Source organism: Eleutherodactylus coqui, chromosome 9 (genome assembly GCF_035609145.1).
Source record: "Eleutherodactylus coqui strain aEleCoq1 chromosome 9, aEleCoq1.hap1, whole genome shotgun sequence".
Taxonomy (NCBI): domain Eukaryota; kingdom Metazoa; phylum Chordata; class Amphibia; order Anura; family Eleutherodactylidae; genus Eleutherodactylus; species Eleutherodactylus coqui.
Window position 1 is genome coordinate 68,968,460 of NC_089845.1, and position 15,803 is coordinate 68,984,262.

At 42.7% G+C, this 15,803-nt stretch overlaps 1 protein-coding gene across 1 annotated transcript in view; it reads right to left on the reverse strand.

The window, feature by feature from the left end:
* DOK6 (docking protein 6) overlaps positions 1 to 15,803 on the reverse strand; it is a 506,258-nt gene that overhangs the window by 305,300 nt on the left and 185,155 nt on the right. The window contains exon 3 of the mRNA XM_066578847.1: positions 3,817 to 3,931. Within this exon, the coding sequence (XP_066434944.1) occupies positions 3,817 to 3,931 (115 nt within the window). The remainder of the gene's footprint in view (positions 1 to 3,816; positions 3,932 to 15,803) is intronic.

Sequence of the window (15,803 nt, forward strand, 5' to 3'; positions counted from 1 at the left end):
CGATATATGGTGGCGCAGCGCCATGCAGAGCTTTGTGAGTGAGTTAGAGGAGTTTAAATTTAGTTCTGCAGTGGATGGGCAGCCAATGCAGCGACTGGCATAATGCAGAGGCGTCTGAATAATGACTGGATAGAAAAATGAGTCTAGCTGCTGCATTTAGTATGGATTGGAGCGGAGCGAGTCTAGTGCGGGGGAGGCCAATGAGTAGCGAGTTGCAGTAGTCAAGCCGGGAGTGGGTGAGCGCAACCACGAGCGTCTTTAGCGTGTCCGTGGTTAGGAACGGACGTATTTTAGCAATATTTCTGAGGTGCATGTGGCATGTTTGGGCCAGAGATTGGATATGGGGGGCAAAGGAGAGGTCAGAGTCCAGTGTGACCCCAAGGCATCGGGCATGCCGTCGGGGGGTTATGATGGTGCCAGACACTGGAATGGAGATGTTGAGGGGAGGTCGGTTAGAAGGTGGAAAGACAAGGAGGTCAGTTTTAGAGAGGTTTAGTTTGAGAAAAAGGGAGGACATAGTGTTAGAGACAGCGGACAGACAGTCGGTGATATTTTGGAGGAATGGTCCAGAGATCTCACGAGAGGAGGTGTATAGTTGGGTGTCGTCAGCATAGAGATGGTATTGGAGGCCGAATCTGTGGATGGTTTGTCCAATTGGGGCAGTATAGATAGAGAAAAGAAGGGGACCAAGGACCGAGCCCTGGGGTACCCCGACAGCGAGAGGAAGTGGAGCAGAGATAGAACCAGCAAAGGAAACACTGAAAGAGCGGTCAGAGAGGTAGGAGGAGAACCAGGAGAGAGCAGTATCCTTTAGACCAATAGAGTGGAGCATAGTGAGAAGGAGATTATGGTCGACAGTGTCAAATGCAGCAGACAGGTCAAGGAGGATTAGTAGAGAGTAATCACCTCTCGACTTTGCAGTCATCAAGTCATTTGTTACTTTTGTAAGGGCAGTTTCGGTTGAGTGTAGAGAGCGGAAGCCAGACTGGAGGGGGTCGAGGAGTGAGTTGTCAGAGAGAAAGCGAGTAAGCCTGGAGTAGACCAGGCGTTCCAGTAATTTGGAGATAAAGGGGAGGTTTGAGACGGGTCGGTAGTTAGCAGCATTAGTCGGGTCCAGGGTTGGTTTTTTAAGCAGAGGGGATATAATGGAGTGTTTGAATGAGGAGGGAAAAGTGCCAAAGGTTAGGGATCCAGGCGATCACCCTGCTTGCAGGCAGGGTTCTGGTGGATCTTGTCTCACGGTCCCTAGAGTAGGGACCGTGAGACAACGAGGACCCTTGAACTTGGGCTCACGGCTTAAGTGACTTGGCCAATCCACAAACTAATTCCTCATACTTATTACAGCAATTCTATTTGATTATGTGTGCGGGGATGCTTGGTGAGTGTGCAGTTCTACGCTATGTCTGTACGTGAGTCCAGTATGCAGTTCACTGTCCCTTTGTTGTTCCAGCCAGCGTGTCCTATTTGAACGTGATACCACTCCTGTGTCCATGCTGCAGCGAGGTGCACCCAGCAGACATAACACTAGCCTGCTCGTCTTTGTTTGCAGTAGCGAATGCCTTAATAGAACTTCCTCTGTATACAGTACACATTCCATACATGGAATAATGTGACCTTGTTAGTACTTTACAGAAGACCATTAGAAAAACTTTTACGATACACAAAGACTGATATAAATTTAACAACTGGATGTTTTTTCTTTTGAAAGTTGTGCATACCAGTACAACTGCATCAGGTGAATATATGATTTACCACATTACCACAAATGTTCTCCCTTTTATAGCATGCATCATATTAAAAGCTCTTTTAGTTTTAAGCTTTTCAATTTTTCCACAGTGTTTTGGCACAAATATCTTATCCTTAAATGGGTGAATTCAAGTAAATTGCAACTTTTATTTTGTCCCATGATATCTCAATTCATGTACAATTGGTATAACTTAACAGACTAATGGTGCGTTCGCTTGAGCGTGTTTTTGTGCGTACTTAGGTGTGTACATACGTCCGCACCTAGGTACGAGCAAAAACACGCGTGAACACAGCTGCGTGCTTGTTGTCAATGGAGCCGCGGCTGCTGCCGGTGGCTCCATTGAAAACAATGCTCTGCCAGCCCCCTGCATTCTTTTTCAGGGAAGGGCTGAATGCAGCATATGCAGCAGAGGAATTATTTAATTCCCAACCGCAGCTATCACACATGACAGCTGCAGTAGAGAATCCTGCTGCCGGCATCCCCGTCAATGGCTTTTTCAGGGAAGGGCTTTATTAGCCCTCCCCTGAAAAGCCATTTAAAAAAGTGAATTAAAAAAAAATCAATACCCACCCCCTTTCAGCTGCCGGGGCTCAGCGGCGGCTTCTGCCGCTGTCCCTGGCTGTAAAGTTCTCAGATAGCAGCATGCGGGGATTTAAAATCCATGCCTGCTGGTAGCTCTGATTGTGATTGGCTGAAGTACTTCAGCCAATCACAATCAGAGCTACCAGCAGGCGGGGATTTAAATCCCCACATGCTGCTAGCTGAGAACTATAGAGCCGGGCACAGCGGCAGAAGTCGCCCAGCAGCCGTCAATGGCTTTTCAGGGAAGGGCTTCAGCCCTTCCCTGAAAAGCCTTTTAATATAGAGTGGAAAAAAATCTATACTTACCTGCCGGGGCTCAGCCGGGACTTCTGCCGCTGGCCCCGGCTGTGTAGTACTGAGCTATCAGCAGCCAGGGATTTAAAATACCCGCCTGTTGGAAGCTCTGATTGTGATTTGCTGAGCAGTTCAGCCAATCACAATTAGAACTACCAGTAGGCGGGGATCCTAAATCCCCAGCTGCTGATAGCTCAGCAGCACTACAAAGCCGGGGACAGCGGCAGACAGCTGAGCCCCGGCAGGTGAGTATTATTATTATTTTTTTTTGTACACTATTTTAAAAGGCTTGAAAAGGCATTGATAGCTGCCGGGGCCCAGCGGCAACTTCTGGCACTGTCCCCGGCTCTATAGTTCTCAGCTAGCAGCAAGCACTTCAGCCAATCACAATCAGAGCTACCAGCAGGCGGGGATTTTAAATCCCCGTCTGCTGATAGCTCAGAACTACAGAGCCGGGACAGCACCAGAAGTCGCGGCTGAGCCCGGCAGCTGAAGGGAGGTGAGTATTGTTTTTTTTTTTTTTTTATACACTTTTTTAAATGGCTTTTCAGGGAAGGGCTTATGAAGCCCTTCCTTGAAAAGCCATTGACGGAGATGCCGGCAGCAGGATTCTCTACCGCAGCTGTCATGTGTGATAGCTGCGGTTGAGAATTGAAGAATTCCTCTGCTGCATCTGCCACAGATGTGGCAGATGTATCAGCAGGGAATTCTTTTAACTAGCAGGGGTTCTTCATCCCCGCGGGGGTCACGGCAGTGGCGGAGAGGTAAGCTTTTGGGTGTTTTTTGCACTAAAATGTTTCTTTTTCAAGGAAGGGCTTATATGTAAAGCCCTTCCCTGAAAAAGAATGCAGGGAGCTGGCAGAGCATTGTTTTCAATGGAGCCGGTAGCAGCAGCTGCGGCTCTATTGAAAACAATGCGTGCATTCCCTGTGGTGTACGCATGCCCTATCTTTGCAGGCACGCACCTACAAAGTACGGACATGTGAACACACCATAGGGAATGCATTGTTGTAAGTGAACGCACCCTAATTCACATATTACTGTTGTTATATTGGAGGCTATATGGTATTATAAAAATTGTCAAAACCTTTCCTGGCTTCACAGTGTAAATAAAATACTTTATCATGTTTTAGACTATTGTTTTGAAACCAGCTGAGTTTTTTTGTAACACAAATATAGTAGTAATTGCTTACCTGACTCACAGGCAAATGTCTTTGAAGTCTCATCATGAAAGATAATTGCTACTGCATGTTTCTTGGTCTCTCGAGGCAGTCGTGTTATAGTTTTGATGTTGTGCAGTTCTGTTACCTTGAACAAGAAAGACTTATGTTTGTTTTCCGGAATGTATAAACTTTTCTATGCTAATGGTTTTTGGTAAATATAATATTCAAATAATATAACTTGGTACATTTGTTTGTTACATTATTGCATGCTGATTTTATGGCCAATTCCGAGCATTTCCTTTCTAATTACACCTTTTCTTGCAGCAGAAAGATCATTAAGTGTAACAATAAAAGCATATAGTTCCTGAAAGTGTAAAGAAAAAAAATTTGAGCTTTGTCAGATTTCTACACAAACTGCTAAATGTTCTTTTTTTAGTTCTGCTCCTAAAATAACATATGTTACTGACTGCTAACTTCTTGTTAATAATCTAATATTTTATATGCAATGTTTTGCATGTATCATATTTCTTACTTAACTCCTTAATGACTAGCCCATTTTAGGAACTAATTTAAAGGGGTTGTCCCGCGGCAGCAAGTGGGGTTATACACTTCTGTATGGCCATATTAATGCACTTTGTAATATACATCGTGCATTAAATATGAGCCATACAGAAGTTATTCACTTACCTTCCCTGCGCTGGCGTCCCCGTCTCCATGGCTCCGTCTAATTTCAGCATCTAATCTCCTGATTAGACGCGCTTGCGCAGAAGGGTCTTCTCCCATCTCTTCGCCCCGGCACGAGCGGCATTCTGGCTCCGCCCCCTTGTACGCGTCATCGCGTAGCTCCGCCCCTTCACATGTGCCGATTCCAGCCAATCAGGAGGCTGGAATCGGCACATGTGATGGGGCGGAGCTACGTGATGACGCGTACAAGGGGGCGGAGCCAGAACGCCACTGCTGCCGGAGCGAGATGGCAGAAGACCGATCTGCGCAAGCGCGTCTAATCCGGCGATTAGACGCTGAAACTAGACGGCACCATGGCGACGGGGACGCCAGCAACGGAGCAGGTAAGTGAATAACTTCTGTATGGCTCATATTTAATGCACGATGTATATTACAAAGTGCATTAATATGGCCATACAGAAGTGTATAACCCCACTTGCTGCCACGGGACAACCCCTTTAAGGAAAAGCTGTTGTTTTTTTTATTTAACTGTTGCATTCCTAGAACCATACATTTTTAACTTATGACTTAGACCTATGAGAGCATTTTTTGTTTAGGACAATTTGCATTTTATAACACCATCATTGTGGGGTAAATGTATTGTATAACTTTTTATATATTTTTTGAGGTGGGGATTGAAAAAAAAAAAAGAAACTCCACTACTGTTTTTTTATATTCAATTTGTATGGCAATCAGCATACAGAACTATTCTCTGGGTCAACATAATTGCAGCGATACCACATTTATACAGGTTTTTTTTAATGTTTTCCTATTTTGTAAACTAAAAACGCTTTTAAAAAATTTTCTTTTCTGTCATTGAATTCCAATAGCCATAACAATTTTATTTTTCCATCTATGGAGCTCTTTGGGAGTTAATTTTTTGAGAGGCGAACCCTATTCTTCATTGATCTCATTTTTCGGAACATTTTTGACCAGTGTTTAGTCCATTTTTTTTGGAGGCAAGATTAACACAATCTATAATTCCGTCATTTTTTTTAAATCTATTTTTTATAGTGTTCATCATGCAGTATAAATAATATATTAAATTACTTATACTGATCAGTACAATTATATTGATACCAAATTGATATAGCTTTTCATATGCATTGCTACCATTGCATCTTTTTTTCCCCTTATTACCGCACTGAAAGACCCCTAACATTTTTTTCATCATCGGTGCTGTTTAAGGTCTTTTAGTTATTCATATGGCTTTTTGATTACATTTTATTCCCTTTTTTTGTGAGATGAGATATACAAAATGTGTTATTTTGGCCATTGTTAGTGCAAATAAATCTATATTTGCTATATGGTATGATTTTGGAGTCCAAATTAGTTAGAAGTATATAAGTGAGCTCAGAAAATAACTTGTTATACTACAACACAACCTGATGCAATCAAAAGTTATCTGTTTATTAATTGACAGGCAGTAGTTTTTATAGAGGTACACGCCTCAATGACAATAATTATAATTTATTATAATTCATTTATCACCATTGGTTCATAAAACTAAACACAAATATGAATATGCATAAAAGGCTATTAACATTTAAAATGCCAAACAGAGTTCTCCCAGGTGCTGTGGCACCATGGTTCTCAAAACAAGGCTACAAAGGATGCTAAACAATAAAATGTTTAGGAACAAATTGAGAACAGGGCGTTATGACCTGGGCGATTGAGACTGCTTTCTCAATCTCTTCCTTGGAATGTTCTAGCCACTAAGGTCCTTTTTATTCTTTAGGACATTTCTGCAAATCTTCTTAAAGGAAAAGTACAAAAACATGACAAATACAGAAGCATACAAAATGGAAGGAGCATAATCAAAAATGGATAGAAAATGGAGTTATAGTCATTTCACTAACACCTTGTTTTTTATATTTTTATGGCATTAACCATACAAGTTAAAAACCTGCTAGCTTTTTATGTGGGTTATTACAAACATGGAAATACCAATTTTGTGATTTTTTTTTTTACATAGTAAGGGTAAGGTTCTCACTTTTTATATACAGTGATACCTTGGGTTAAGAGTGCCTCAGCTTAAAAGTTTTTTGACTTGAGAGCAGGCTCCTCCCAAATTTTTGCTCTGATTTAAGAGCAAAAACTTGGGTTAGGAGCTTTGCTCTCAATGGGGCCGCCGCTGCTGCCGGTGGCCCCATTGAAAGCAATGGCCTGTCGGCAACTCCTGCAGTGATTTTTGGGGAAGGGCTTTAAATATAAGCCGTTCCCTGAAAATCTTCCCTAGCTGTTATAAAAAAATATATACTCACCTGTCCACTGCTGCCGGGGCTCAGACATGTCTAGCCGCCACTTGTTCTCCCTGCATTTTTAATCCCTGCCTGCTGAAAAACTTCAGAGCAATGCAGGGAGAACAAGCGGTGGCTAGACACGCCTGAGTGCCGGCAGACAGGTGAATATTAGAGATGAGCAAGCACCCAAATGCTCGGGTCCTCGTTATTCGAGTCGAGCTTTTTGTAAAATTCGAGAGCTCTATTTGCGTAATGAACCCCATTGGCTACAATGGGAGACTCGAGCAGTTTTGTATGTGGGACGCCTGTGGGCCGAGCTTTTCTTTTTTTGTCTCGCTCTCTGTTTCTCTCTCCAGCCAGCCAGCCAAAAAATTTGACGTTGACACGTGCGCTGTGTCGCGGCAGGGAGGGACCAAAACAGGCACGTCACAGTGGGGAGGAGCCAAAAACTGGGGTGGGGTCGAACACAGCGTGATGCTCGTTCGAGTAACGAGCACCATCGAGTAGGCTAATACTCGAACGAGCATCAAGCTCGGCAGAGTATGTTCTCTCAACTCTATTGAGTATATATATTTTTTATTTTTTTACTACAGCTAGGGATGATTTCAGGGAAGGGCTTATATTTAAAGCCCTTCCCCCAAAATCACTGCAGGGGTGCTGGCATCCTATTGCTTTCAATGGGGCACTGCTATCCCCATTGAAATCAGTGGAAGAGCTACACGACCCAGAACAAATTAATGGCTTTTCCATTCATTTAATTGGGGAAAATTGATTTGACTTACGAGTGTTTTGGGTTAAGAGCTCCGTCATGGGACAAAATTAAACTCTTAACCCAAGGCACTACTGTATTTTTATATTTTTTACCATATTAACTAAACTTTTCTTCTATTGTTGTCTCAATAAGGAACTTGAATGTTATGTCTTATAATAAACCTTAGTAGTTTATTGTAGTATATTACATTAGTGTCATGCTCAACAGCCATGACACGGCCGTAGTATACTGGCTGTGTGGCGGAAATGGATTGCCGGTACATTGAGTTTGTACATTTGCTATCCCCTTGGGTTCCCCATTGTTGATAATGGGTTATTGAAGTCATATGTTGAAATTCCCCTGGGTGGTTTGTGTCTTTTTGAGAGCAGGTTTATGTACTTCAACCCCTGCTCTCACTAGTTGCTGATTATTTATCTCTCTTGCATAAGGTTGGTCTACTCCCTTTTCCAAGGTGCTGCCATCCAAATTAAGCTTAGTAGTTGGTGTATGGATTTTTAGTGTATTGATTTATTTCTATATTGGAGTTGTTCTTGCCATTGCTCCTGCTGATATTAGTTGTTAACACGTGCTTATTGACATTTTCTTTCTCTACATAGGATTATTATAGTTGGCCTAGGTCCGAGATATGGGGTCGTGCTTGATGGGACGATCACCTAACCTTAGGCAGGGGTATTTTCCCCTTCTGGTTGGTAGGGCTCAATTCCCCATCTTTTCCCTCTATTTGTGTTGGGTGGTGGTTTTAGTGTTTTACATGGGAATTTCTAGAGTTTATTTGTCCCATGTGATCCCTGTCTTGTGTCTGTGCTGGACATGGTGCATAATTGCTCAACACGGACATAGCAGAATAATCAGCCTGATTTTTTTTTCAGCAGGGTCTTTTGAGTTTAATGTCATTATGGATCCCATTGAGGTATTGGCTAATCAGCTTACAGCTCATTTCCATGAGGTGACTGATATTAAGCAAAAGATGGTTTGGTTGGTCCCTTGTAAAGAGCCTAATTCAGATTTGTCTGATTGTTTCTCTAGCAACAGGAAGGAGTTTGTTGTTTTTCACAGGTACAGAAAGCTGCATGTTAAGCTGTGTCCCTTGTCTTCACATTATGAGTCCCAAAGGGTGGGGATAATAATATCTTGGTTACATGGGCACCCTGAGGCTTGGTCTTTTTCTTTACTGCTATCCTCTTAAGGGCCCATTGTCTATGGACCATTTTTTTTTTCTGCATTAGGTTTACTTTACAATGATCCTAAAAGGGTCACCCTTGCTAAAAGTAAAATTGAAGAGTTGAGACAAGGTAGGTCAACTATAGAAGATTTTTGTGCAGAGTCCTGCTGGTGGGCTACAGAGGCCCAATGGAACAAGCCTGTGCTAAAATGTCACTTTTGTTTTGAGTTATCTAATAAAATTACGGATTAAATGATTCAGTATCCCATTCCTAAGACTCTTGATTAAGATATGACTTTGGCCATTCATAGCTTCTCTCTCACCCAACAATATTGTTGTTGGGTGGGAGAGAGGAATAGTGAGCATTTAGAGGTTACTTTTATGGGGACCTCTGATTCAGAAGAACCCATGCAATTGGGTGCACTGTCCAAGAAAAATAAATGGTAAGGGAAACGGTTATCCATGAACTGTTGCTTTTACTGTGGCAGAACAGGTCATTTTGTTCAGGTGTGACAGTTTAAAAGCTCTCAGCCGGAGAGGCCAGCTAAGGGGGAAACTCCTCTGGGTTCACAAATTGCTTGCATGTCATCTTCTAGGGTGATTCTCTCTTCTGAGATAATTCTGAATACAGACAATTCTCTAGTCACTGTATTTCTAGATTGTAGTGCTGGGATTAATTTTATTTGGTTTTTACAAACAACAAATATTTTATTCGTTTTTTACATAAACTATACAGTAAATGCAGTTGTAGTTACATCCATTATTCTAAATAGTTATCCAAAACTATGAGCGGGAGAGTTGATTCTTTGGTCTTACAAGAGATATGTTACTGCGGTGCAGTTGCCATGACCCCATCCAGCTCTACATGTTAACCTTGCTTGTGAACATCTTTAAGAAAGCATGTGGTCATCGATCAAAAGGTGTAAGCATACTAATCTATTTAAGTAATTCGGTATTCAGTTGGGATTTTTTAAACCTTTAGTTTATTCAATTCTTGTTTCAGCCATTGATTCTGCTCTGATATAGTGGGAATAACAGAGACCTGGTTGAATAGAAGCTATGATTGGGCAGTAAGCTTACAGGGGTACAATCTGTTCAGAAGGGATCATGAAAAACAGTAATGGGGAGGGGTTTGTGTCTATGTAAAATACTGTTTAAAGCCCACATTACAGGAAGCTATATGAGAGGGAGTTGAACATATACAGTCTCTATGGGTGGAAATACATGGAGGGAAAAATGACAATAAAATCCTCATAGGGGTTTTCTATAGACCAACAAATATAACAGAAGCTTCTGAAAATCTATTATTAAAACAAATAGATGAAGCAGCAAATCACATTGAGGCAATTATTATGGGGGGACTTCAACAATCTGGATATAAACTGGGAAGCCAAAACCTGCAGATCTCATAAAGGTAACAACTTCCTCTCAATTACTCAGAATAATTATCCTACCCAACTTGTACAGTACCCAACTAGGAAGACAGACATTTTGTAGTTAATATTAACCAACAGACCTGACAGAATAACAGGGGTGCAGATTGGGGGGCACCTAGGAAATAGCAACCATAACATAATAAATTTTAACTTGTCCATCAAGAGAAAGTTTCATGCTAAACTTTAGGAAAGCCAAGTTCGATCAACTTAGTGATGCCCTTAATCTTATTGACTGAAAAAATGTCCTAAAAAATAAGAGTACAAACAATTAATGGGAAACATTTAAAAGCATCCTAATAACTGAGGCCTCATTCAGATGAGCATGTTCATGTGCGTACATACATCTGCACAAAACCATGCATCTATTAGAACCATTGGTTCTCTATGGTGTGTTCACATGTTCATGTTTTACAGGTGTGCAAATGCACGTACTTGCAAAATGCAAGACATGCGTGCACCATAGGTCTGTGGTGCACGTCAATATTCCCTGCAGGGGGTCCCCTTGTCCCTGACCAGGGACAAGGGGACTTCCCACAGGGAGTAAAGAATCCACTGCCACAGCTGTCCTTGTTGGGATTTTCCCCTCTTTAGCTGGTAGGCCTTGATTCCCCATCTTCTCCCCTTGTTTTTGTAGGTTAATGGTTCTATTTTTCCTGTGTGAACACCGTCTTGTGTCTTTGCTGGGCATGGTGCATAAATGGTCAGCATGAACGTAACAATTGGCCTATTAAACTCTTCCTCTGTATAGATCTGGAGGCCATTATCAAGCCTCCAGGTGCCACAGCAACCAGCTCGCACTCTGTGATCACATCTATCAGTCTCTTACCTGGCAGGGATGCATTAACAATGGCATGTAAAGAGTTCAGTGGCTGTGGTCAGAGGTTTCTCTGCTCCTAGTCATTTGCGCTAGAGCCCAGCTATCAAACAGCCAAGCCCTCGCTCTTTTACAAATTGGTACACCCATGCTGGCCTTATTTCGATACATCATAAAAGGGCACATGCATCGGAATAGAGCCCATAAAAAGATGTATTGGCAGTAATTAAGGTGTTAAATCACAAAGCTTAGTTTTTAGTTAGTGATTAGAGATGAGCGAGCACCAAAATGCCCGAGTGCTCGTTACGCGAGTCGAACTTTCAGTGATGCTCGAGAGTTCGTTTCGAGTAACGAACCCCATTGAAGTCAATGGGCGACTCGAGCATTTTTGTATATGACTGGTGCTCCGCTAAGATTCTCATTTGTGAAAATCTTAGCAAATCACCAAAGTCATGTAAAACACAGAAATGGATAGGGCAGTCGAGGAGCAACATGCAGGGCTGCATTTCGGGCTCCGAGGTCTCACTATTAAGCCACAATAGTGGCAAGAGTGAGACCCCCCCCCCCGCCCCACTGTCAGCATAACGATCGTTCAGCAAGAACGATGTTAGCCCATTGAATTCAATGGAGCCGGCAATACAGCCGGCTCCATTGAAAGCAATGGGCTGCCGGCGAGCGCGGGATGAATTTTTGGAAAGGGCTTAAAAATATAAGCCCTGGGGGGCGTGGCCTAAGCATGGAGGAGTAAGGGAGCACGGTCCGGAGCTCCACCGCCGTTACCGTACAGCAAACCGAGAAGACAAACAAAAAACCAACTTACCGGCATGGTGAGAGGCAGAAGAAGAAGAGGAGAGCCGTCGCCAGTGAACAACACCCCGCTGAGCCGCTTCTTGACGAGCCAGAACACCGCCGGCACCACACGCCACCCGACCGGCATGGCGCCGGAACACCCTGCAGAGCGGGCACCCCTCCGTGCGGAGGAACAAGAAGTACCGCTCCAACGCCAGGACGGGGGACCAGAAAAGGGGAAAGAGCCGGGACGAGCAGCGCAGAAGAGCAGGCACCCGAATGTGCCGGAGACAGTCGGCTCCCCACACTGCTCACACCACGTGGCGCCGGACACCCCGCGCCGCTCACACAGCAGGGGACCAATTCATGAATGGGTGTGAGTGAGAGCTGCTTCTGATTGGCTCAGCACAGGGACCAATCAGGGGCAGCTCTCACTCACACCCATTCATGAATTCATGAATGGGTGTGAGTGAGAGCTGCCTCTGATTGGTGAGGCTGTGACCAATCAGAGGCAGCTCATTCAGCAGGTGGGGATTTTAAATCCCCACCTGCTGAATACTACAGAAAGCAGTTCAGGAGAACTGCCGGCCAGACGCGGCTGAACTCCGGCTGCAGCAGAAAGGTGAGTATACATTTTTTTTTTTTTTTTTACACATTTTAGGATGATTTTCAGGTAAGAGCTTATATTTTTAAGCCCTTCCCAAAAATTCATCCCGCCCTCACCGGCAGCCCATTGCTTTCAATGGACTAACATCGTTCTGCCAGGACAAGGTGAGTATATATTTTTTTTTACTTTTTACACATTTCTGGATGAATTTCAGGGAAGGGCTTATATTTTTAAGCCCTTCCCGAAAATTCATCGCGTTTGCCGGCAGCCCATTGCTTTCAATAGAGGCGGCTGTATTGCCGGCTCCATTGAATTCAATGGTTAGTGCTCGTTTAATCGAGACGAGTACCTCGTGGTGCTCGTCTTGAGTAACGAGCATCTCGAGCACCCTAATACTCGAACGAGCATCAAGCTCGGACGAGTATGCTCGCTCATCTCTATTAGTGATGGAACATTAAAATTATTCGTATCCTAATGTAATTATTGTGACATGCTGAAATATTTGCTTTATAAAAAATATTGTTTAACATTTTTAAAAATAGCTGACTATTCAGCTATTCAGACTTTTAACAGCTTGCTTTTCTGTTCTCTCGGACTGACGATTATCAGTATAATCAACACTTTGATCTTGAACCTTGAATATATGTAAATCTCATCTTAAATCTCTTAATTGCATATAATTTAATAATACAAAATGCATTAATGATTTCATGAATAACATTTTATGTTGATTTTCATGGTTTAACCTTTCCTTAAACATTGTGTTTTGTTGTATATTGAAATGTAAAAAGTTGAAATAGTGAAATAAATGTAATTGCAATATGCTATATAAGCACAGTTCTGTACATTACATTTTTGATCTTTTCATCTTTTGCTAGTTTGTTTGTGTTGTATAGCCCAGCTCATCTCATTTGTTATACTGCTAAGATAAAAAGAAAGCTGCGCTGTGATTGGTTGCTAGAACTCAGCTTTCATTTCTTACACAGCTGAGGTAAAATAAAAGCTGTGCTGTGATTGGTTGCTATTTGTTATACTGCTGAGGTAAAATAAAAGCTGTGCTGTGACTGGTTGCTACGGGCAACGCAGATTTTCTTTAAAATCTCAATCCATGTTAATGTATCTTTCGTTCAAATTTTAATCTGGGGCAATTCCAGGTATTCCTGCTAGCTTAATAAGTGCATATGTGCGGCAACGACATCTGTGCTCATGTGTCTTCCCATTTGTGTAGGCATAGCTTATGATCTGCACCCCCTTCCACCTGCCTCCAGAGCGGAGGTGCGCCTGTGCATCACCAAATAAATCTGTCATGTCGCGCTCCCTAGAGAAGGTTTTGGAATAAAACGTAGCATATATCCTTCCTCAAGATGCAAGCATTTTCCCTGCCAAATTTTATCAAAATCGCTTCAGCGGTTTAGCCATGAAAAGATAACAGACAGACAGACAGAGTTACTTTCACATTTATAATATCAGTATGGATTTTGTATTTCAAGAAAATAATCCAAATATATATTTTTTTAACTTTCTGTAAATACATTAACTATGACAACATCCTGTGACAGAGCTACATAGACTCATTAGTAAAATTAAAGGAAAGCCCTTTTATGCTAATGATGACACCTTCTTTTCTTGAGGCAAAGTAGATGCCACCTTTATTTCCCAACCTAATAACCCATCCTTAAGGCTCAGTCACACGGGTGTTTTAATGTGCGTATGTTACCTGCGTTTGCGATCCACATCTATATAGATCCAATGCTTTTCAATGGCAGCAGTTACATGCCCGATATTTATCTGTGCACAAAAATGCACAGCGGTAAATATAGGGCAGCGGATTTTAAAATGCAGGTAACTGCGGCATCCATCTTTTTTGGATGTGAAACCCCTAGATGCTGTCGCTGTCAATTGGGCCGGTGGCAGCAGCACTGACCCCATTGAGAACATACAGTGAAGATCATGATCCTCTGGCATGGCTGTGACAGCTGTGGCAGAGGAGCGCGATGTTCTCCTATTGAATTCAATAGCCAGCTCCATTAAAAGCAATGGGCTGCCAGCAAGCCCTGCAGTGATTTTCGGGGAAGGGCTTTAAATATAAGCCCTTCCCTGAAAAATCATCCTTAAAATGTGTAACAAATAAAAATACATATATACTCACCTCTCTGCCGCTGTCGGAGCTCAGGCGCATCTAGCCAGGGCTTCTCCTGAACTGCTATGAAGAGCTTTCAGCAGGCAGGGATTTAAAATCCCCGCCTGCTGAAAGGGCTGCCTCTGATTGGATGAGCACTGTGACTAATCAGAGGCAGCACTCAGCTATTGAATGACAGCTGAGAACTGCATTTGATTGGTCACAGTGCTCAGCCAATCAGAGGTAGCCCTTTTAGCAGGCAGGCATTTTAAAACCCCACCTGTTGAAAGCTTTTCATAGCAGTTCAGGAGAAAACCCGACCAGACATGCCTGAGCCCCGGCAGCCGCAGAGAGGTGAGTGTGTGTATATATATATATATATATATATATATATATATACACATACACATATATATATATATATATATATATATATATATATATATATATTTTTTTTTTTTTTTTTTTTTTACACATTTTAGGGATGATTTCCAGGGAAGGGTTTATATTTAAAGCCCTTCCACAAAAATCACTGCAGGGCTTGGGGCAGCCCATTGCTTTCAATGGCGCCAGCTGTAGCACCGGCTCCATTGAATTCAACGGGAGAAGATCGAGATCCTCTGCTACAGCTGTGGCATAGGATTTCTTCATCTCCGCGGGGAGTCCCATTGTCACTGGACGCTGCGACAATGCTGTCACAGTGTTTAGTGACAATGGGACTCCTCGCAGAGATGAAGAAATCTTCTGCCACAGCTGTCACAGCTGTAGCAGTGGCTCGCGATGTTCTCTGTATGTCAATGGGGCTGCAGCTGCTGCTGCTGACCCCATTGACCAAAGGTGAAACCCCTGGATGTGACAGCATCCAGGGGTTTCACATCCAAGGAATCCCCTGCTGCAGGGCAGTGCAATTTTTGTGCGGAAAAACGTGGCCAAGTGCATTTTTTCTGTGTGCCACCCACTTCGGTCATGCAAATTTTTGTGGGTTTGCGTTCTGCACACAAAAAATTTGCACGTTAAAAAAACACCCATGTAACTGAACCCTTTAAGAGCATCTGTCGCCTCTACCCAAATGTCTACTTCAGTAACCACTTCTATTCCCTATAAAATAACAACCTTGGATCATATTTTCTTATAGCTATGCATTGTGCCATTCCTGTGTTGTTTTTTTCTACGAATTAATGAGAAAATTGTTAAACAATTCATTCAAAAGGGATCAAATCCATGCAAAATTGCAAAAAAAAGGCTATAATTACTGATGCAAAGGTACAAGGGCAGGTACAATCACCAGCTTCCAGAAGCATGCAGAAAGGCATAATGCTATATAGGGGAGGTAGCACAGGCGCAAAATACTG